Source organism: Schistocerca serialis, chromosome 4, assembly GCF_023864345.2.
Source record: "Schistocerca serialis cubense isolate TAMUIC-IGC-003099 chromosome 4, iqSchSeri2.2, whole genome shotgun sequence".
Lineage (NCBI taxonomy): Eukaryota > Metazoa > Arthropoda > Insecta > Orthoptera > Acrididae > Schistocerca > Schistocerca serialis.
This window is the reverse complement of record NC_064641.1, coordinates 37,258,763-37,281,849: the sequence shown is the minus strand read 5'-3', so window position 1 is coordinate 37,281,849 and position 23,087 is coordinate 37,258,763. Positions and strand designations below refer to the sequence as shown.

Genomic DNA, 23,087 nt, shown 5'->3' with positions numbered 1-23,087 from the left:
TGATGATGATGGTGTTTGGTTTGTGGGACGCTCAGTTGCGCAGTTATCAGCGGCCGTACAAATTCCCAATCTTTGCTCAATCCAATCTCGGCACTTTCTTGAACAAAGATGAACTAATGAGGACAACACAGTCATCTCGAGACAGGTGAAAATCCCTGACCTCGCCGAGAATCGAACCCGGGACCCTGAACAGTTCGAGCGAATGATTTAGCCATCCAGATCACCCGACATGAGTCCCATCGAACTTTTATGGGATATAATCGGACTACCCAGGCAGCATGGCTTATGACTTTTTCAGGGGACGTCCAACAACCTGTGGAGTCCATGCCAAGTCGATTTGCTGCACTACGCGGGGCGAAAAGGAGGTCCTACACGAGATTAGGCGGTATCCCACGACGTCCCATTACATGCTTCGAACCCCCTGGCTCTTCTTCAAGTAGATGTACACAGCTGGCCATTAAGATTGCAACACCAGGAAGCATAGCAAATAAACGAACTATTACTTAGCGTACATACTGGGTGGTTACAATTAAAGTGCAGCTACTCAAAGAGTTCCAGTGCGGGCTGTAATTATCGTATGGCAGCGAAATTTGTTAGACTGTCTAATGCATTCGCGCCGAACCGATTTACGCTACAAAAAAAAATTGGTTCCAATTTTGACCACCAGATGCAAATCTGGCGCAGTGAATGCAAGAAAGACGTATAGAAATGTTTCCGTTTGTAATGAATTAGGAGTGATACGTGGACAGAGAAGGTCAAATTAGTGAGTAATGCATGCTGATGATTTTATTACTAACAGCCGCTTACACGATTTACTCAATATGAGCACTGCAGAAGCCAGCCGGAGTGGCCGAGCGGTTAAAGGCGCTACAGTCTGGACCGCTACGGTCGCAGGTTCGAATCCTGCCTCGGGCATGGTTGTGTGTGATGTCCTTAGGTTAGTTAGGTTTAAGTAGTTCTAAGTTCTAGGGCACTTATGACCACAGCAGTTGAGTCCCATAGTGCTCAGAGCCATTTGAACCAGCACTGCAGAGATCGACGAGATACTGTACAGCACCAGATCTGCACCTGGTGCCCAAAATAGGAACTAATTTTTTTCAGCGTAAATCGGTCCACACTAACGCATCAGCATACCTGCAAAGTTTCACTGCCATACCATAATTACAGTCCACAGGGGACCTCCGTGAGTAACTTATAATAATAACCACCCGGTTTAAAGTATGGAGGAGGAATACATGATTAAATTTGTAGGTCATTTGGCGACCTACACAGTACAAAATTTAGTATACAGAGCTGAAACACCTGACAGCAACAATGGCTGTAACCAGGCAACTCATCGATTAGAACTGATCTCGGATAACAGAAACGAGTACGTCGTTTCATGCTGATTTTAGTCTGTACCAGGGTTCATCAATCACAGCGCCTGGAGACCGGTGTCTCGGCATCCCATGACCAAACGTTTTCGGTGGATTCGAGATCTGGAGAATGTGCTAGCTAGAGCACAAGTGAATATTCTCTGTATCAACGTTTGTTACGACGAAAACGGGCAGCAGGGGACAGGGTCTTTCAATAAATAACGCTCTGTCTTTTTACAGCCTTTAATAAACACAGGAATACTTCCTCAATTTTGACGTTACTTTTGCACGTGTGCGAAGTTTTGAACAGTTTCGACAGATGGCAGAGCCTTAGTGAAGCATTAAAATGACATCTGCGCAAGACAACGTGCTGTAATTGAACTCTTGGTTGGGAGAAAAGAAATCGTGGTCAACATCCATAAACATTTATTTGACGTTTATGGCTATGATGGAGTTGATGGAAATACTGTTGAGCGATGGGTAAACGCAGTTGAAGCGTCATGAAGTGAAAAACTGAGCTCCATGATCGGACACGTCCGAGACGTCCTATCACGGCAGCTGCTCCCGACATGATGAATCGCGCCGACGCCATTCATTATTTGTGGAGACCGGTACATCACAACTCGATAATTTTGCTCTACAGTAATTGATGAACATTGGAATCATGTGTACAGTGACTGAGAGTCTCGGATATTCAAACGTGTGCTCAAGATGGGTTCCACGTATGTTCACGACGGACCACAAGATTCAAACATAAGTCACTTCATCTGTACTGTTGGAGTGTTTTGAAGCCAGTGGAGAGGCCTTTCTGCAACGGATCGTTGCAGGTGACGAGCCCTGTGTGCATCACTTTTGAGCGTTCACCAACAGGTTCAAGTGGTTCAAATGGCTCTGAGCACTATGGGACTTAACATCTGAGGTCATCAGTCCGCTAGACTTAGAACTACTTAAACCTAAGGACATCACACACATCCATGCCCGAGGCAGGATTCGAACCTGCGACCGTAGCAGCAGCGCGGTTCCGCACTGAAGCGCCTAGAACCGCTCGGCCACAGCGGCCGACTCATCAACATGAAATACACCCACGACGCTGGAGTAAGGCCGTAAAAAAACAATACATGTAAACTAATTATTGACTGAAATCGTTACTCAGTTCCAAACCTTAAGAATAAAAATGTCATGAGAAAAAAATGTGGACCATTATTTATTGAACGACCCTCGTAGAACAGTGTTACCTTGCTGAAAGATAACGTTACAGGGACGTCGAAGATAAAGCACAGCCACTGACCGTAAAACGTCAGAAATGTAATACCTGCTGTCTAAGTTACCGGCTACGTGAAAGAGGTGATCGTATTGTGTACCACATACCATCATGTCTGGCGCCAGGCTCGAATCAATCTGCCAACTTTCGTTTGTCCCTTGAGGTTTTTTTTTTATCATGGGACGATATGATGTGCATTAATTGAAATATGTTAAATGACTTCATGATGATCAAAGTGCGTGACTGTTTGTATATCTGTGGGAAGCTATTTACTGGATTAAGTACATAGGAAAAATGCAACTACTTGCCGAAACCGGTAAAGTGAATATTTTCACATAGCTAAGCTATAGTGAAGTAATAAATTATTATATAAAAACTCACGACGGTCGCATACTCCCAACTGGCAATATGTCCATATTTTAAAACAAATGGTACATACCTTTGCATTTCGAGGACTAAATCGCGAAATCGGACTTCGCAAAATTGTTATTCCATTAATACGTATATGTGTCTGACTGTTTATGTTTTATAATATTTATACGGCATTTTCCTATAATCTTAGTTCCCAGCAGCGTGTAAAATGAGTGAAATAAATTGACTGCACTGTTTCTGATAAGAACATAAATTAATGCAACAGTTTTCATTAATTAACCTTTTATTAACAGTAAAAGCGGTAGCTCTGTCGCTCGGGAAAATAGTTTTCTTTGACGTTATTTTGTACTTACAGGAACAAAATAGAAACAACTGATGAGGTAAAAAGGCTCCATGTACACTACTGGCCATTAAAATTGCTACACCAAGAAGAAATGCAGATGATAAACGGGTATTCAATGGACAAATATATTATACTAGAACTGACATGTGATCACATTTTCACGCAATTTGGGAGCATAGATCCTGAGCAATCAGTACCCAGAACAACCACCTCTGGCCGTAATAACGGCATTGGTACGCCTGGGCATTCAGTCAAACAGAGCTTGAATGGCGTGTACAGGTACAGCTGCCCATGCAGCTTCAACACGATACCACAGTTCATCAAGAGTAATGACTGGCGTATTGTGACGAGCCAGTTGCTCGGCCACCATTGACCAGACGTGTTCCATTGGTGAGAGATCTGGAGAATGTGCTGGCCACGGCAGCAGTCGAACATTTTCTGTATCCAGAGAGGCCCGTACAGCACCTGCAACATGCGGTCGTGCATTATCCTGCTGAAATGTAGCGTTTCGCAGGGATCGAATGAAGGGTAGAGCCACGGGCCGTAACACATCTGAAATGTAACGTCCACTGTTCAAAGTGCCGTCAATGTGAACAAGAGGTGACCGAGATGTGCAACCAATGGCACCCCATACCATCATGCCGGGTGATACGCCAGTATGGCGATTACGAATACACGCCTTCAATGTGCGTTCTCCGCAATGTCGCCAAACACGGATGCGACAATCATGATGCTGTAAACAGAACCTGGATTCATCCGAAAAAATGACGTTTTGCCATTCGAGCACCCAGGTTCGTCGTTGAGTACACCATCGCAGGCGCTCCTGTCTGTATGCAGCGTCAAGGGTAACCGCAGGTACGGTCTCCGAGCTGATAGTCCATGCTGCTGCAAACGTCGTCCAACTGTTCGTGCAGATGGTTGTTGTCTTGCAAACGTCCCCATCTGTTGACTCAGGGATCGAGACGTGGCTGCACGATCCGTTACAGCCATGCGGATGCCTATCATCTCGACTGCTCGTGATACGAGGGCGTTGGGATCCAGCACGGCGTTCCGTATTACCCTGCTGAACCCACCGTTTCCATATTCTGCTAACAGTCATTGGATCTCGACCAACGCGAGCAGCAATGTCGCGATACGATAAACCGCAATCGCGATAGGCTACAATCCGACCTTTATCAAAGTCGGAAACGTGATGGTACGCATTTCTCCTCCTTACACGAGGCATCATAACAACGTTTCACCAGGCAACGCCGGTCAACTGCTGTTCGTGTATGAGAAATCGGTTGGAAACTTTCCTCATGTCAGCACGTTGTAGGTGTCGCCACCGGCGCCAACCTTGTGTGAATGCTCTGAAAAGCTAATCATTTGCGTATCACAGCATCCTCTTCCTGTCGGTTAAATTTCGTGTGTGTAGCACGTCATCTTCGTGGTGTAGCAATTTTAATGGCCAGTAGTGTATTTCTTGTAAATATTGTTTGATGTGTTTTTATATATAAATTTTCTCCAGCAAATAAACGTCGAAATTTTCGAAACGCGTGGGCAACACCTTTCTTATTGTCTTAGAACAAAAAATTTTCAGAAACATCTGTTTTCAATTTCACTTTGTTCATTAATAAATGTTGTCACTGATAGCGTATTTATTTTGCTACTAAACTCCAACTTTTTGTGCAACGGAAGGTAGGGCTGTATCCTAACTTCACTTTCACCGTTCGCTGTTAGTGCACCGTTGCACACCTCCGTTTGACGGTTACGCCTCCCTCCGTTCCGTTCCGCTGGCGTTCATTGTGAATCGGCCACCTACACTGGATCGCTTTGCGAAGTGCTTGTCCGTTGTCGCTGGCGTAAAGAGGCTGTGGGTTCCCACACCACACCACACCACACCGCAGCCGGCCCAGCAGAAACGGCAGACCCGAACGTCTGGCTGTGCTCCCTACCTCCCGCTTCCTCCTCCCCCTCTTCCACCACCTCCTCCCACCACTGCCATTAGGACGGCTCGGCTGTGTTTGGAGAGGAATCTCGCGGGCCTCCAAATTACAGGCCCCGCGTGTGTGTGTGTGTGTGTGTGTGTGTGTGCGCGCGCGCGGCCGGCCTTCACGTGCCTTCTTCCGCGCGCTCGCCTCTTCTCCTGGACCCTCGGCTCTTACCACTTTGTTTTGCAACGAAAATCAATACTCGACCTAGTCATTACTACATCGATTTCAATCGGTCCATCGGGTACTCGGAGACTGGAACCCCGTCCTGGCAAAGAGTGCGTGATTTATCACGCATGTCATGAATTGGGACTTGCTACTCCGTAATTCGGTCGGCGTGTAAAAGCTAGTACATACCGCGGCTGCACAGTAGCGCTCCTGCCTTTTTTTAATTTTTTTATGAAGCGCGTAACACGATACCCTATTTATGCAGAATAATACTATCGCCCTTGTACAGACATTTATTTCTGAGGCGTGCTTTATGACTAGGGTTATAAAAGTAACGACTAAATTTTTTATGATATACAGGGTGTTACAAAAGGTAAGGCCAAACTTTTAGGAAACATTCCTCACACACAAATAAAGAAAAGATGTTATGTGGACATGTGTCCGGAAACGCTTAATTTCCATGTTAGAGCTCATTTTAGTTTCGTCAGTATGTACTGTACTGCCTCGATTCACCGCCAGTTGGCCCAATTGAAGGAAGGTAATGTTGACTTCGGTGCTTGTGCTGACATGCGACTCATTGCTCTAAAGTACTAGCATCAAGCACATAAGTACGTAGCCTCAACAGGTTAGTGTTCATCACGAACGTGGTTTTGCAGTCAGTGCAATGTTTACAAATGTGGTGTTGGCAGATGCCCATTTGATGTATGGATTAGCACGGGGCAATAGCCGTGGCGCGGTACGTTTGTATCGAGACAGATTTCCAGGGCCGGCCGAAGTGGCCGTGTGGTTAAAGGCGCTGCAGTCTGGAACCGCAAGACCGCTACGGTCGCAGGTTCGAATCCTGCCTCGGGCATGGATGTGTGTGATGTCCTTGGGTTAGTTAGGTTTAATTAGTTCTAAGTTCTAGGCGACTGATGACCTCAGAAGTTAAGTCGCATAGTGCTCAGAGCCATTTGAACCATTTTTATGACTCGCGACTGGGGAAGACCTAGAACGACGAGGACACCTGCAATGGACGAGGCAATTCTTCGTGCAGTTGACGATAACCCTAATGTCAGCGTCAGAGAAGTTGCTGCTGTACAAGGTAACGTTGACCACGTCACTGTATGGAGAGTGCTACTGGAGAACCATTTGTTTCCGTACCATGTACAGCGTGTGCAGGCACTATGAGCAGCTGATTGGCCTCCACGGGTACACTTCTGCGAATGGTTCATCCAACAATGTGTCAATCCTCATTTCAGTGCAAATGTTCTCTTTACGGACGAGGCTTCATTCCAGCTTGTTCAAATTGTAAATTTTGAAAATCAACATGTGTGGGCTGACGAGAATCCGCACGCAATTGTGCAATCATGTCATCAACACAGATTTTCTGTGAACGTTTGGGCAGGCATTGTTGGTGATTTCTTGATTGGGCCCCATGTTCTTTCACCTACGCTCAATGGAGCACATTATCATGATTTCATACGGGATACTCTACCTGTGCTGCTAGAACATGTGCCTTTACAAGTACGACACAACATGTGTTTCATGCACGCTGGAGCTCCTGCACATTTCAGTCGAAGCGTTCGAACGCTTCTCAACAACAGATTCGGTGACCGATGGATTGGTAGAGGCGGACCAATTCCATGGGCTCCACGCTCTCCTGACCTCAACCCTCTTGACTTTCATTTATGGGGGCATTTGAAAGCTCTTGTCTACGCAACCGCGGTACCAAATGTAGAGACTCTTCGTGCTCGTATTGTGGACGGCTGTGATACAATACGCCATTTTCGAGGGCTGCATCACCGCATCAGGGATTCCATGCGACGGAGGGTGGATGCATGTCTCCTCGCTAACGGAGGACATTTTGTACATTTCCTGTAACAAAGTGTTTGAAGTCACGCTGGTACGTTCTGTTGCTGTGTGCTTCCATTCCATGATTAATGTGATTTGAAGAGAAGTAATAAAATGAGCTCTAACATGGAAAGTAAGCGTTTCCGGACACATGTCCACATAACATATTTTCTTTATTTGTGTGTGAGGAATGTTTCCCGAAAGTTTGGCCGTACCTTTTTGTAACACCCTGTATATTCGGTATTATCTAGACACATAACTTACCCTTTACAAACTATTCGTTGCTAGTTACTTTCGTTACTAAATCTCATTACATCTAAATGTTTTCTGAAGTTTACTGTGGGCCCTCATCTAAATGTAATTGTCGACAGAAATCACAGTTTTATTTATGTCCTGGCTTTTCTCTGAACAAAGAGAAATGACACCGTGTCCTTATTTTCTGCTGCGTGATGACTGCACTACATAATGAGAAAATATACTGAATTGCAGTTGGCGTCAACTCACATAACTAGTACAAGCAGTTGGAAAATAGTATCATTCAGCTCATATCACACTGTTTCAATCGAACTTAACACTTTGTAAGAAACGTAGGTGGGACGAAAAAACTTATATCGGAGAGACACAGTTACAGAACACGTCACTCAGGAATTGCTCCCGCATGGCTTTTGAATTCACAGGGTTAAAGAAATGCATCTGAGAGTAAGCAACTGGAGGCTTCGGAATACTAACAACTTGGCCCAAACCCGACATGAACTGAACGCGGGGACGAAAATGGGGATAACGGAAAAATAATTTACTGGCAAAAAAATCGCATCATCAAAACATAATTAGTGCAGAGTAATGAAATTTAGCGAATGCATTTGTATGGGTATCATATTTAAGTGATTAAGTTGCAAGATCACAGATTACAGTAAGCGCAATGTGAAGCCGTGCAAATGTGAAACTCTGGTACGTTAATAAACAGCGAAGATGCCAGAATATTGAATGCAAGCACAAAAAGGTGCACAAGTGCGGATGTGAGTTTGTGGGATGGAGTTCGATGCCTGTTGCACTCGTACTGTTGAAACATCCCTTTAGAAAAATTTATGAATTACTGTGCTGGTAAAGCTCTTACGTTATTTGATTTTGAAACAGCTGAGCAAAACCGAACGTACTCAGACATTACTCTCTTTACTTATTCTGATCATCACAGAAAAGAGTCGTATCTAGAGGTATCACTGGCCCCATATCACTCCAACTGCACACGCCCCACACCATTACAGAGCCTCGACTAGCTTGAACAGTCTCCTGCTGACATGCAGGGTCGATGGATTCATACCCGTACACGTCCATCCACTCGATACAATTTGAAACGAGACTCGTCCGACCAGGCAACATGTTTACAGTCATAAACAGTCCAATGTCGGCGTTGAAGGGCTCAGGCGACGTGTGAAGTCATCAAGGGTAGGGTACACGAGGGGGCCTTCGGCTCCGAAAGATGTATCGTTGAATGGTTCGCACGCCAACACATGTTGATGACCCAGTTCTGAAATCTAAAGGAAGGGTTGCATTTCTGTCACTCTGAACGATTCTCTTCAGTCGTTGTTGGTCCCGTTCTTGCACGATCTTTTTCCGGCCGCAGAGATGTCGGAGATTTGATTTTTTTGCTGGATTCCTGATATTCTCGGTAGTCTCGCGAAATGGTCGTACGGAAAAATCCCCACTTAATCGCTACCTCGGAGATGCTGTGTCCCATCGTCGTCCGTCGACTGTAACGCCACGTTCAAACTCACTTAAATGTTGATAAACTGCCATTGTAGCAGCAGTGAACGATCTAACAACTGCGCCAGACACTTTTTTCTTATATAGGCGTTGCCGGCTGCAGTGCCGTATTCCGCCTGTTTACATATCTCTGTATTTGAGTGCGCATGCTTATACCAATTTCTTTGGCGCTTCAGTGTATTTAGTCTCTCTATTAATTTACCAGCTCACACAGCTGCACTTTAATGGGACCATACTTGATAACAATTAAAGTCTCCATGTTGAGAAAGTGCTTATGTTATCCCGCAACTGTACATTCAATTAATGAAAGACCACTCCAGTTACCGATATGTGCTTTATTTAGTCCACGACCGTTTCTGGCCTTCAGGCTATTTTCGGGTGTATCTCAAAATTGTTCTGTCGCGAGGCAAGGTCAAAATCAGGAACTAGAGAGGCTTTTCATTAACTGGCTGCTTGAGAACGACCAACAATTATGAAGTAATATCTTTTGCGGCTGGACAGTGTGTCGGTGCCTGGTGATGATCCCTTGAGCGTTCCGAAACCGATAACGATTATGAAACAATGTGCAGCTGTCAGCAAACGACCTGGAAGAGCAGCTGAACGGAATGGACAGTGTCTCGAAAGGAGGATATCAGATGAACATCAACAAAAGCAAAACGAGGATAATGGAATTTAGTCGAATTAAATCGGGTGATGCTGAGGGAATTAGATTAGGAAATGAGACGCTTAAAGTAGTAAATGAGTTTTGCTATTTGGGGAGCAAAATAACTGATGATGGTCGAAGTAGAGAGGATATAAAATGTAGACTGGCAATGGCAAGGAAAGCGTTTCTGAAGAAGAGAAATTTCCAGAAATTTTTTAACATCGAGTATAGATTTAAGTGTCAGGAAGTCGTTCCTGAAAGTATTTGTATGGAGTGTAGCCATGTATGGAAGTGAAACATGGACGATAAATACTTTGGACAAGAAAAGAACAGAAGCTTTTGAAATGTGGTGCTACAGAAGAATGCTGAAGATTAGATGGGTAGATCACATAACTAATGAGGAGGTATTGAAAAGAGTTGGGGAGAAGAGGAATTTGTGGCACAACTTGACTAGAAGAGGGGACCGGTTGGTAGGACATGTTCTGAGGCATCAAGGGATCAGCAATTTAGTACTGGAGGGCAGCGTGGAGGGTAAAAATCGTAGAGAGAGACCAAGAGATGAATACACTAAACAGATTCAGACGGATGTAGGTTGCAGTAGTTACTGGGAGATGAAGAAGCGTGCACAGGATAGAGTAGCATGGAGAGCTGCATCAAACCAGTCTCAGGACTGAAGACCACAACAACAAGTACAGCTGTGAGAAGAGGTTATCATAATAGAGGGAATGAGTAGTTGACTGGTCTTCGGAACAAGGGTGTTTCTGCTGGCGTCCCAGCAAGGTGTAAGGTGTTAAGATAAACGCGAGCTTGCGCTTATCGCGGTGGTGTTTGTGTTCGCAGGGGAGGTGCGGTGCTTCTGCAACGTGCCGCCGTGCATCACGACGGGCTACATGTGCAAGTCGGCGCTGGGCGCCTGCTTCAGCGAGGCGCGGCTCGGCTCCGCCCCCGCGGGGCCCGGCGCCCGCCTCCACGGCTGCCTCGACATGCTGCACAGGTAGGCTACAGCTCGTCCACCGCCCCGAACTGTCTGAAAGCACTCGCTCCAAGACACTTCAGGCTTTGAAGCCATCCTGTCGCCTCTTCGGCCGCGGTCACTGTCGCACCGATATCGGTGGATTCCGTCGACCACCGACGTCAGCAGAAGACATCCTGAATGACATTTTCACTCCGCAGTGGAGTGTGCGCTGATATGAAACTTTCTGGCAGACTAAAACTGTGTGCCGGACCGAGACTCGAACTCGGGACTTTTGCCTTTCGCGGGCAAGTGCTCTACCATCTGAGCTACCCAGGCACGACTCACGCCCCGTCCTCACAGCTTTACTTCTGCCACTACCTCGTCTCCTACCTTCCAAACTTTACAGAAGCTCTCCTGCGAACCTTGCAGCACTAGCACTCCTGAAAGCAAAGGATATTGCGGAGACACGGCTTAGCCACAGCCTGGGGGATGTTTCCAGAATGAGATTTTCACTCTACAGCGGAGTGTGCGCTGATATGAAACTCCCTGGCAGATTAAAACTGTGTGCCGGCCCGAAACTCGTGCAGGACGGGGCGTGAGTCGTGCTTGGATAGCTCAGATGGTAGGGCACTTGCCCGCAAAAGGCAAAGGTCCTGAGTTTTAGTCTCGGTCCGGCGCACTGTTTTAATCTGTCACGTAGTTTCAGAAGACATCCTGTCCTTTAGAATCAGCACTTTAGTAGGTGCGCGGTCACAGTGCAGCCTGGCTCATCGCCCGAACTCATTTCGGACGACAGTCGGTGAAATTCAAACCAGTTTGTTTTCTTCGGCCGTATCGACCCACACGACACGAAACATGCATTTTGAGAAACTGATAAGTTTAGTCAAAGAAGGTGTTTGTGGCATCCTGACGATTAAGATATGGTAATCGGTGTATACACTACTGGCCATTAAAATTGCTACACCAAACTGAAATGCAGATGATAAACGGGTATTCATTGGACAAATATATTATACTAGAACTGACATGTGATCACATTTTCACGCAGTTTGGGTGCATAGATCCTGAGAAATCAGTACCCAGAACAACCACCTCTGGCCATAATAACGGCCTTGATACGCCTGGGCGTTGAGTCAAACAGAGCTTGGATGGCGTGTACAGGTACAGCTGCCCATGCAGCTTCAACACGATACCACAGTTCATCCAGAGTAGGGACTGGGTTATTGTGACGAGCCAGTTGCTCGGCCACCATTGACCAGACTTTTCAATTGGTGAGAAATCTGGAGAACGTGCTGGCCAGGGCAGCAGTCGAACATTTACTGTATCCAGAAAGGCCCGTACAGGACCTGCAACATGCGGTTGTGCATTATCCTGCTGAAATGTAGGTTTCACAGGGAGCGAATGAAGGGTAGAGCCACGGGTCGTAACACATCTGAAATGTAACATCCACTGTTCAAAGTGCCCTCAATGCGAACAAGAGGTGACTGAGACGTTTAACCAATGGTACCCCATACCATCACGCCGGGTGATACGCCAGTATGGCGATGACGAGTACACGCTTCCAATGTGCGTTCACCGCGATGTTGCCAAAAACGGATGCGACCATCGTGATGCTGTAAACAGAACCTGGATTAATCCGAAAAAATGACGTTTTGCCATTCGTGCACCCAGGTTCGTCGTTGAGTACACCATCGCAGGTGCTCCTGTCTGTGATGCAGCGTCAGGGATAACCGCAGCCGTGTTCTCCGAGATGATAGTCCATGCTGCTGCAAACGTCGTCGAACTGTTTGTACATATGGTTGTTGTCTTGCAAACGTCCCAATCTGTTGACTCTGGGATCGAGACGTGGCTGCACGATCCGTTACAGCCACGCGGATAAGATGCCTGTCATCTCGACTGCTAGTGATACGAGGCCGTTGGGATCCAGCACGGCGTTCCGAATTACCCTGCTGAACTCACCGATTCCATATTCTGCTAACAGTCTTTGGATCTCGACTAACCCGAGCAGCAATGTCGCGATACGATAAACTGCAATCGCGATAGGCTACAATCCGACCTTTATCAAAGTCGGAAACGTGATGGTACGCATATCTCCTCCTTACACGAGGCATCGCAACAACGTTTCACCAGGCAACGCCGGTCAACTGCTGTTTGTGTATGAGAAATCGACTGGAAACTTTCCTCATGTCAGCACGTTGTAGGTGTGGCCACCGGCACCATAGTTGTGTGAATGCTCTGAAAAGCTAATCATTTGCATATCACAGCATCCTCTTCCTGTCGGTTAAATTTCTCGTCTGTACCACGTCATCTTTGTGGTGTAGTAATTTTAATGGCCAGTAATGTAGTTCGGAATCTGTGACCTAAAATCGTAGGTTTATTTCAAACTACAAGCATGCAAAATCTTTAGCGGAAGTTCTAGGTGTAAGGTATAAACTCAAAATAATAATATTTCCGTTGAAAAGGCTGGCGTATGTTACGCTTTAAATTACTGCACCGGATCTTTTTGTGGTTGTGGTATGTGGACAGTAGCTGTCTACAAATTATAATTCCTGCTTACTCGCGTTTTGACGCCAGAAGAGTGGTGGTACTGTATCTGATACATTAATGATACACTTCTGGCTTAAGTAAAACGAGTAAATATACTTTTTATTTGACATCTGGAGATTACATCTTTCCAGTATTTAGACGTATACCACGTTCTGAAAAGTACAATTTCAAAATGTTTGTGTGATATGTTGGATGCCATTCACGATGCCCTAAAGGCTAATTTACAAGCTAACATTTTTACTTTCGTGGGGATATGCCACCAATTGAAGGCAGTTTGTTTGTTGCCATAAGCCTTTCGCTTTATTTATTTGGGAAGCACCATCAGTGGCGTGTAATACATGTTTCCTTTTATACATAGAATAAAAGTAGTATGTGGTAGATACAATATGATGCTATATTACATTTTGTCGTGCCTTTCTGTCGTTTTTTAGGTTAAAATCAACTTTTGTCATTTCTTATGTTTTCCATCTTTCCGTTAGTTGCTTTAAATTCGTGGAGTTATGTACCGTCTACGCAACTAACTGAAGGCGGTTTGTTTATTGCCATACGAGTTTCGCTTTGTTTATTTGGGAAGCATCATCAGTGGCCTGTAATACATGTTCCCTTTTATACATACAAAAAAATGACTAACATTGTTAGTCTCGCATCCCAAATATTACGAAATATGAAAACTTGTTACAGCCTGGAACAGCGCGACTGCTACGGTCGCAGGTTCGAATCCTGCCTCGGGCATGGATGTGTGTGATGTCCTTAGGTTAGTTAGGTTTAAGTAGTTCTAAGTTCTAGGGGACTGATGACCTCAGCAGTTAAGTCCCATAGTGCTCAGAGCCATTTGAACCATTTTTTTGAAAACTTGTTAGTTCCTTTCTCAAATCCACTGGACATGTGCTTAAGGACTATTGAATTTTCCGCTATTAGAATCTGATTTTCTGAATATACTGCTAGTATTGCATTAATTTTCACAATTTTTTAATACACTGAAGTGCTGTGAAACCACAAATCTACCTTTCATGAATTAAATAATACTTACTCACACAGAAATTTTATCTATGCATCTTGTAAAAGAAACATCATTTACTGTCACAACGTAAATGTACCATTATGCGCTCTTAATCTCATTGGGAAAACGTCTATACACCGAAGTCGTACATCCTGGCACTGTAGCATAATAAACCATACTTGCCACATGTTTTGGAGAGATCCTTAATGTGATGTATCACTGAAACTACATATTTTAATATTACACACGTATGAAATATACTAAAAACATCAATTACGGCATGTTAGCGTCAAAGGTGGGCGTGACTTCTGACTCTAACGGGTCGTGGGAGAAGGAAAGTAAAGTCACAAAGTTGAAACTGTTTAATTTTTGTGGCATAGCGTTTTTCCTTTCAGCTCATGTATTCGTTAAACTAATCTGGTAATTCCAGTAACCGAGGACAGAGTGTACAGTAAGTCTGCAGGCTTTCGTGGCCGTTGTCACTGAAGTTAAAATCTTCTGAGTTATTAGGCCGCGTCATGTTTCTTCTAAAATGTACGACGTTTCGACTCCTCTGCTGGGATCTTCCTCAGGATCTTTGGTGTCCTCTACTGCTAGATCCTGAGGAAGATCCCAGCAGAGCGGTCGTAACGTCGAACATTTTAAATAATGAAATGTGTGTGAAATCTTATGGGACTTAACTGCTTAGGTCATCAGTCCCTAAGCTTACACACTACTTAACCTAAATTATCCTAAGGACAAACACACACACACCTATGCCCGGGGGAGGACTCGAACCTCCGCCCGGACCAGCCGCTCGAACATTTTAGAAGAACAGTCTACGAATATACCTCCGGCGCTCGGTGTCTGAGGGCCACAACTTTTCTGCAAGCAACTGTGCCTCCGTCTTCAATACGCCGCCGTGGCGGCTACCTGCCGAGACTGGCAGCATCAGATCTTAAACCTTAGATGCCACCTAATTTAAATTAGACGTTAATATTCATCTGTAGTAAGCCTGTGATTGCCAACCGAAGCACTAACACTGTCCTAATTAATACAGAGTGCAGACTGAGAATCTTAAGTCGTTAATTTCACCTGTATGGAGTTATCATGAGAGACGGAAGAACACACAGTGATTAGAGTTCATGTGGCAAACTGGTGTTTACACTGGTGAGGTTAGCAAATGCAAACGGTCTTTCCGTGACGATGGTGAAGCTTTGTAAAGTATGGAACAGTTACTTCTGTACCTCACAACTAGAAAGTGGCTCTGGACGGTACGGCTACAGACTAGTTCCGGGTGTCCAGTGTTTAACTGTGGGGTCATTTAGTAGACTGTGGCTCGTCTATTAGCTGTTACAAGCTGGTGACGGTAGTTTTCTCAGATCGGGCTTGTCAAGATACATCGTCCGCAAAGCGCCAAGGGAAATGCCCATTGGATGCACGACCCTTGCTTCGGCCACCCGCAATCTGACCGATGTCAAACGCACTGTCGTGCCGACAGTCAGTGCGAGACCTGGCTCGAGATCCTAGTCACATGACACGCCGAACCGTTCCCTGTTGCTATAAAACTGTTTCTGCACTTTAGAAAAGGCATTTCAATCAATACTACATCAACGCCTCCCGAAGGAAATGCTTCTTCGTGGGTTATCTAATCAGATTTGCAAATGGATCGAAAATTGACTGACAGGTGGGCTGCACCAAATTATACAACTTACTGACACTCAAGTAATATGTTGAAGTAATACCTGATGTGCTCCTAGTGAAATTAACGGGACCATTCATGTTCACGATATACACCAATAATATTGCTGGCGGTATTAGCTGTAATCTTAGCCTTTTCGAAGATTATGCTCTTATCTGTGAAGACATTCTATGCGATAAAAATTCCAAAAAATATTAAATTAGAATTCCAGAAAATATCAGCTTGATGGAAAAGCTGGCAGGAGCTGCTTCAGGTAGAGAAGTGCAAAGCTGTGCGCTTCACGAAATCTAAAAAGTGCTGTATCCTTCGACTATCGGATTAATGAATCACGACTTATGTCAGCCAGTCTGTAGAAGTAAGAAGTGAGACGATCATACACGAGGGCTATTCGGAAAGTAAGATCCGATCGGTCGCGAAATGAAAACCAAAGTTAAATCGAAAATGTTTTATTTGCAACAATTTGCTACACCTTCCAGTTACTTATCTGCATAGTCACCGACTTACACTTAGGCATTTGTCGTGGCGTTGTATCAACTTTTCAATACCTTCGTCATAGAAAGTAAACACCTGTGCTCTCCGCCACTTCTCTGCGCTGGTCTGCACTTCGTTGTCTGTGCCAAAATGTTGTCTTCCTAGCCAGTGGGAGCCAAGTCCGGGCCGTATGGTGGCTGATCAAACGCAACGCTTCGAAAAAGCTGCGGGGACGTCCTCGTTGCCCCTGCAGTGCGTGGCTGAGAATTGTTATGAAGAAGTAAATGTATGACAGGTATATTATGTGAGGTTGCATGAAATCAGGAGAAACCTCGCAGCGGGTACCCATACTGTGCAGGGACACTGTTTTTCTAGGCATCTGTAGATGCTAAGAACCGAAAAGAGCGACGTGACGTGATCGGCAGGCATACCAGAGACACTGCCCGATACATCTGTCTAAATCTTCATCGGATTTTCACTGTCATTTCCATTTTTTGACTTATGGCACCTTATTTTCCGAACAGCCCTCGTTGGTTCGGTTTTAGCTAAAGTAGATCACAACTCGTTGAGAGAGGATAGTGGATAACTTGTCTTGACTGGGAAATATTTTAGTCAGTTATCTCAGCATGTGGTTACCTCTGGCCAACCCCCGAAATGAGTCGATGGGCGAGGCTGAACTCTTGACAGGAAAAACCCATCTCTGGATTTTGGCCACTGGACGGGAATAAAAGTGATCATCTGTAGACGCGGTGTTCCAGAAAGGTAATGAAGAGGATGGCGTGCAACCAGATCGGAGTGGGAAAAGTCACTTAGGAAACGTGTAAACGGTCAGCCTGCGCATAGTGAACAGTCGTAGAGCCACTGAGTAGTCAGTAATAATCGAGTAAGCAAAGTACCAATAAAGGCGCCACAAATTGGATGACAGCAGCTACTGACGGAGCAGTGGTACTTCATTCACGAGAAGACGTTGGTATTCCTGGCAACACAACGACAACTGATAGATGAGTATATGTTTCACTGAATAATGTAGAAAAGAGATAGTCTTCGTCCCGACTAGCAGTGTAGCGGATTCCATTTAGTACTTGTCTTCTGTGAGTTACGCCAAGGAGCCAGAGATATAACAGTTAGGCCAAGAGGCCACTGAGTTAGGCAAAGTCACCATTAATGTCGTAGAATACAAGACAATAATTGCCTTTGTGTCTGATCTAGGCAATCCAATAGAACAAGGAGCCAGGGGGCTCTTGTCTCTTGATAGTTGGAAGCCCACGTGTAGTACGCCGGAATCATTGTGAAAAGAGTTTCGACAGTAAAAAGTTGGTACCAGGTGTAACTAAAGTATATATGTTAGCTGGTCAGACAACTCACATAGAAATATGCCTCAAGGTAAATAAATTTATTTAATGTATTCATATCACTTTGCTACTTTGGCAGATCACCAGCCCTGTCAAAGATCCTTCTCTGTTCCCCAACAACAACCCTAAAACAACCAAAGAGGTTATACTCCCTCTCCACTCCACTATGAAGGCTAATTAGGGGAAAAGACAGCGGACAGTATTGTCGTCAATGTCCTGATTACAATACGCAGCACACCACATATTTATTGGTAGCATTAACCTGTGCCGGGACGCGGAAAACTGCTGTTTGTCTAGAAGAAGAAATTTGTTGTAAGGTCTTAAGGGACCAAACTGCTGAGGTCATCGGTCCCTAAGCTTACACACTATTTAATCTAGCTTAAACCTAACTTACGCTAAGGACGACACACACACACACACACACACACACACACACACACATGACCGAGGGAGGACTCAAACCTCCGACAGGGGGGAGCCGCGCGGACGGTGACAAGACGCCCTAGACCGAGCGGATACCCCACGCGGCTTCTAGAAGAGAGATTGCATACAAAACACTTCTACGACACAAAACTGAATACTGTTAAAGTGTGTGTAAACCATTATGGCAGTCTGAAAGGTGTCACCAACCGAATGAAGGCACCGCGAATGGTCGTTGGCTTGATTCACTGGCATGTGAATGCAACAGAAATGTTGAAACATCTTAACAGTCAGGTATTAGAGAAAATATTGGATACATTTCCCCGAGAAGCTGCTTAGAAGACCTCAAGGATCGCTGTACAGGGTAGGAGCTATTAAAATCCTTCAGCCTCGAACGTATATACACCGTAGAGATCACCTGATAAAATTAAGCAAATATCATCTCGCACAGAGGCGTACGGCCATCTTTCCTACGCTCCATCCGCGAACAGAAGAATAAGAAACTTTTATGGTACGATTAAAAGTACCGTCCGTCACACACTTCAGTCATTTGCACAGTAGTACATGTAGAGCGCTTTGCCTTCAGTAAAGGAACTCTCTCTCATTTTTCACGCGTGTAGGTGTCCCATGTCTTAACCACTGTGCCTCCTAGCTTGATATGACAGCAAGGGGGAGATGCATGGCCTTCTGGAGTCTCTTTGGCTTATTGTAAAAAACTGCAATACTATTTTCATTAGTGGAGAATGCTGAGCTGCTGGAACATAACTGCTTGTTTGGATGTTGGGTTCTAACCGCGTAATAAAACGAAATTGATTGGTGGCTCATTAAACGAAACTGCTGGCAACTCGTCCGGCGCAAGGCTATCGTCGCGAGAGAAAGTCCGAGTTTGGAAACGCGATTACATCGCAACATTATAATGTAAATCAAAAAGGACCTGGACTCACGGCTCCGCGCCGTGTTCTTGGGATGTTGACGGTTCCAGCGCAAGCGGCTGTGTGCGTGTGGCATGTGTGTAGCTGACAGTGACCTGTAAACTACTTGGATGAAGAACTCTGATCTTGCAGCGTAGAACTTATATGTGACTCTAGATTCTGTCGCGTGTCGTGTATCAGTTACACAAAAAGATTCGATCAGTCTGAGAATGATACAGAATTATTTACGCTTATCAAGTTGTATGAACTATACGCAGTTCGTCATCGACTACACTTTTCCTTCTTCACTTTTCATTCCCACCTCTCGAGGAGGGGGCTGTCTGAGAGCTGTAATGTAAAAATATAAAAACAGTAATATGCAAAAAATATACGACAGTCTGCCAATGTAATCGTATTCTTAATGACTCAACAGTAGCGGTTGGAAACACTTCTCTGAAAATGACTCACAAGAATGTTCTTAATAGTGCAATATCTTTTAAGTTAGCCCGACACAGATCAGTAAATAATAAACTAGTTCAGTTCTCAGAGCAGTTACGTAATCGTCGATAGTTAGTTGTCCTTTCCTTCTTTACCCAACATCACAGATATTACTCCAGGCTCGTGAGAAGTCGTATGCTTATTGCACCAGAGAATATCTCACAAGTCTGTTCGATGTAAACTACTGCAATACGTAACTTAATATCGTGGTTACGCCTCGATTCCCCAGTACAAGATAACAAGAGTAGCATCTACAAAAGAAACCCTATAATGGAACTGGAATCCTGTGACCAGACCTTTTCTGCCTAGGATGTTATCTCGTTATATAAAAAAACTTGTAAGTAAAAATTGTTAAATTATTATCAGCGGCCGCCGGGCACGTAGGATCTGCAAGAAAGTTAATTGTCCTAACAGACGGCAACTCTCGTAGATGAGCTAAAAGAAAAATGTTAAAGGCTTTCTAAAATGGCGCCTAACAATGAAAATTCTTTGTTAAGACCTATATCTACGTAGGACAATCCAGGTATCAGATTACAAATTGATTGATCGCATACACAAATTCTTTTGACAAAATAACCATTATATTTTTCTGGTTTTAAGTACAACTTACATTATTAGCTGGTACAGCAGGATGAGCTTTACACATGAACGTCCTCTTAGGTCCGAATCCAAGCAGATAAGATACGCCAATGACAAAGGAAAGATAGTTCGTGCATAGACGCGCAAGAGTCCATGGAATAACATGTCCATTGTAGTTCTATCTCCTCTTCCTTGGCGTAACTTGTCGGGGCGTTATAAAATTTATCGTAATATTTAGTTAATATTTTTTTTAAACCTAAGACCACCCAGGAGAAACAGTACAGAGCGTGCAGCATACACGACAAGTGGCTGCGAAAAGTAGCATTTGTCGTGAGAGGATTTGTTTTTATTTGATTTATTTGTTTGGATTAATTGCAGGGGTTTGGTCTGGTTTCTCTTTTTCTTTCATTATTGTAAGTAGGAGAGGGTGGGGTATTACTTTTATCTCCAAAATGGGAATTTGGAACGGATTATAGGGGACAATTCCGTTATTCATCTTCCATCAAGGGGAGACACGAGACACACCGAATACCCCCGGCCAGAGCTGCTGTTGTTGCCACCTTACTTCACCGCATAAGAACGACCGTTATCCTTTCTAGGAGCCTGGCTTCAAGCTGTTGGTGTAGCCTCCACACCGCCTTACAGGAAAGTGAAAAGTGTTTGTAACACTATTCCTGAACCCATGTATCTGTCACTTTCTGCACGAAACTCCTTAAAGACCAGATGCGAGTAGGGGGAACCGACGATCTGAATGATTTCTGCATTTTATCGAGATTGATATTGGCGAGATATCGTCCCACGATTCCAAGACTTTCGAGAATGTCATAATTTAAAACTTGAAGTTGGATAAAAAATTAGAACAGATACATATATTTTCATATGGTATAATTACAAATTAACAATTTTTTTTCTTTTTTTCTTTTGTTTGTGTTTTGGAATCCTTCTTCTTGCCAAATTTAATGATTCTACGTCAAGGGAAAGTACTCTATAGGGTTCAGTGAGCGAGTTTGCGTCTATCAAAATACATACATCAAGAAAAGTTTTGCATCACCCCAGTTCCCAGAACTCCTGAAGATAGACGTTGACTATGGGTGTTGTATCACATACGCAGTCCCTTTGACTTCTCAGAGCTGTCACTAAACCCGCCCAAAGATGTAAACAACCTGTGAGCAGCCACGCCTATTAGACGAAGGGGTCCGACAGCCGATCAGTTCCAGTCATTCCTACAGGAGGGAGGTACACGGCGCGTGTTGTCTGTAGTTCAACCATGCCTAGACTGCCAATACCGCGGTTGGATCGCGTCCGCATCGTTGCTTTGTGCCAGGAAGGGCTCTCAAAAAGGGAAGTGTCCAGGCGTCTCGGAGTGAACGAAAGCGATGTTGTTCGGACATGGAGGAGATGCAGAGAGACAGGAACTGTCGATGACATGTCTCGCTCAGGCCGCCCAAGGGCTACTACTGCAGTGGATGACCGCTACCTACGGATTATGGCTCGGAGGAACCCTGACAGCCGCCACCATTTGTGAATAATGCTTTTCGTGCAGCCACAGGACGTCCTGTTACGACTCAAACTGTGCGCAGTAGACTGCATGATGCGCAACTTCACTCCCGACGTCCATGGCGAGGTCGATCTTTGCAACCACGGCACCATGCAGCGTGGTACAGATGGCCCCAACAACATGCCGAATGAACCGCGTCACGTTCTCTTCACCGATGAATGTCGCATATGCCTTCAACCACATAATCGTCGGAGACGAGTTTGGAGGCAACCCGGTCAGGCTGGACGCCTTAGACACGCTGCAAGGTGGAGGTTCCCTGATGCTTTTGGGTGGCATTATGTGGGGCCGACGTACGCCGCTGGTGGTCATGGAAGGCGCCATAACGGCTGTACGATACGTGAATGCCATCCTCCGACCGGTAGTGCAACCATAGCAGCAGCATATTGGCCAGTCATTCGTCTTCATGGGCGACAATTCACGCACACATCGTGCACATTTCGTGGATGACCTCCTTCAGGATAACGACATTGCCCGACTAGAGTGGCCAGTATGTTCTCCAGAGATTATCCCTATTAAAGATGCTTGGGATAGATTGAAAAGGGCTGTTTATGGACGACGTGACCCACCAACCACTCTGAGGAATCTACGCCGAATCGCCGTTGAGGAGTGGGACAATCTGAACAAACAGTGCCTTGATGAACTTGTGGATAGTATGCCACGTCTAATACAGGCATGCATCAATGCAAGAGGACGTGCTACTGGGTATTAGAGGTACCGGTGTGTACAGCAATCTGGACCACCACCTCTGAAGGTCTCGCTGTATGGTGGTACAACATGTAATGTGTGGTTTTCATGAGCAATAAAAAGGACGGAAAAGATCTTTATGTTGATCTCTATTCCAATTTTATGTACAGGTTCCGGAAGTCTCAGAACCGAGGTGATGCAAAACTATTTTTGATGTGTGTATGTGATGTAAATAGCTGTATCCTTTGACTGCATTGACTCAGAAGCTTAACACTTTTACGCTACCAGAAGGACTATAGACCTCTACTTGATACGTCTAGGCGTTCCTGAAAAAAAAAAAAAAAATGGGGCTTAACAGACGGACGGATGGCCAGACGTACGGTCTGTGATAACAAGTGCCAAACATTTTTTTTTCGTGTGATATCATTACAAATTAAAACTTCTCGAATTTTTTTTCGTTTGGTTGTAGTCTGAAACCTTATTCTTGCAAAATTTCATGATTCTAGGTCAACCGGAAGTACCCTGTGGGTTTCGAGGTGTGAGTGCGAAATGCAAAATATGTGACATAAATGGCCGTAACTTTTGACTGCATTGACTTAGGAGCTTCACTTTTTTATACGCAGAGGGACCCTGGTCCTTAATATGTGACGTAACCTTCAGCTTGATACTACCCGTTCCTGAGAAAAAGGGTTTTTAACAGTGGGACGGACATACAGACGGATAAA

At 44.8% G+C, this 23,087-nt stretch overlaps 1 protein-coding gene across 1 annotated transcript in view; it reads left to right on the top strand.

Moving 5' to 3' along the window:
* LOC126473756 (BMP and activin membrane-bound inhibitor homolog) overlaps positions 1–23,087 on the top strand; it is a 283,624-nt gene that overhangs the window by 191,234 nt on the left and 69,303 nt on the right. The window contains exon 2 of the mRNA XM_050101012.1: positions 10,547–10,700. Within this exon, the coding sequence (XP_049956969.1) occupies positions 10,547–10,700 (154 nt within the window). The remainder of the gene's footprint in view (positions 1–10,546; positions 10,701–23,087) is intronic.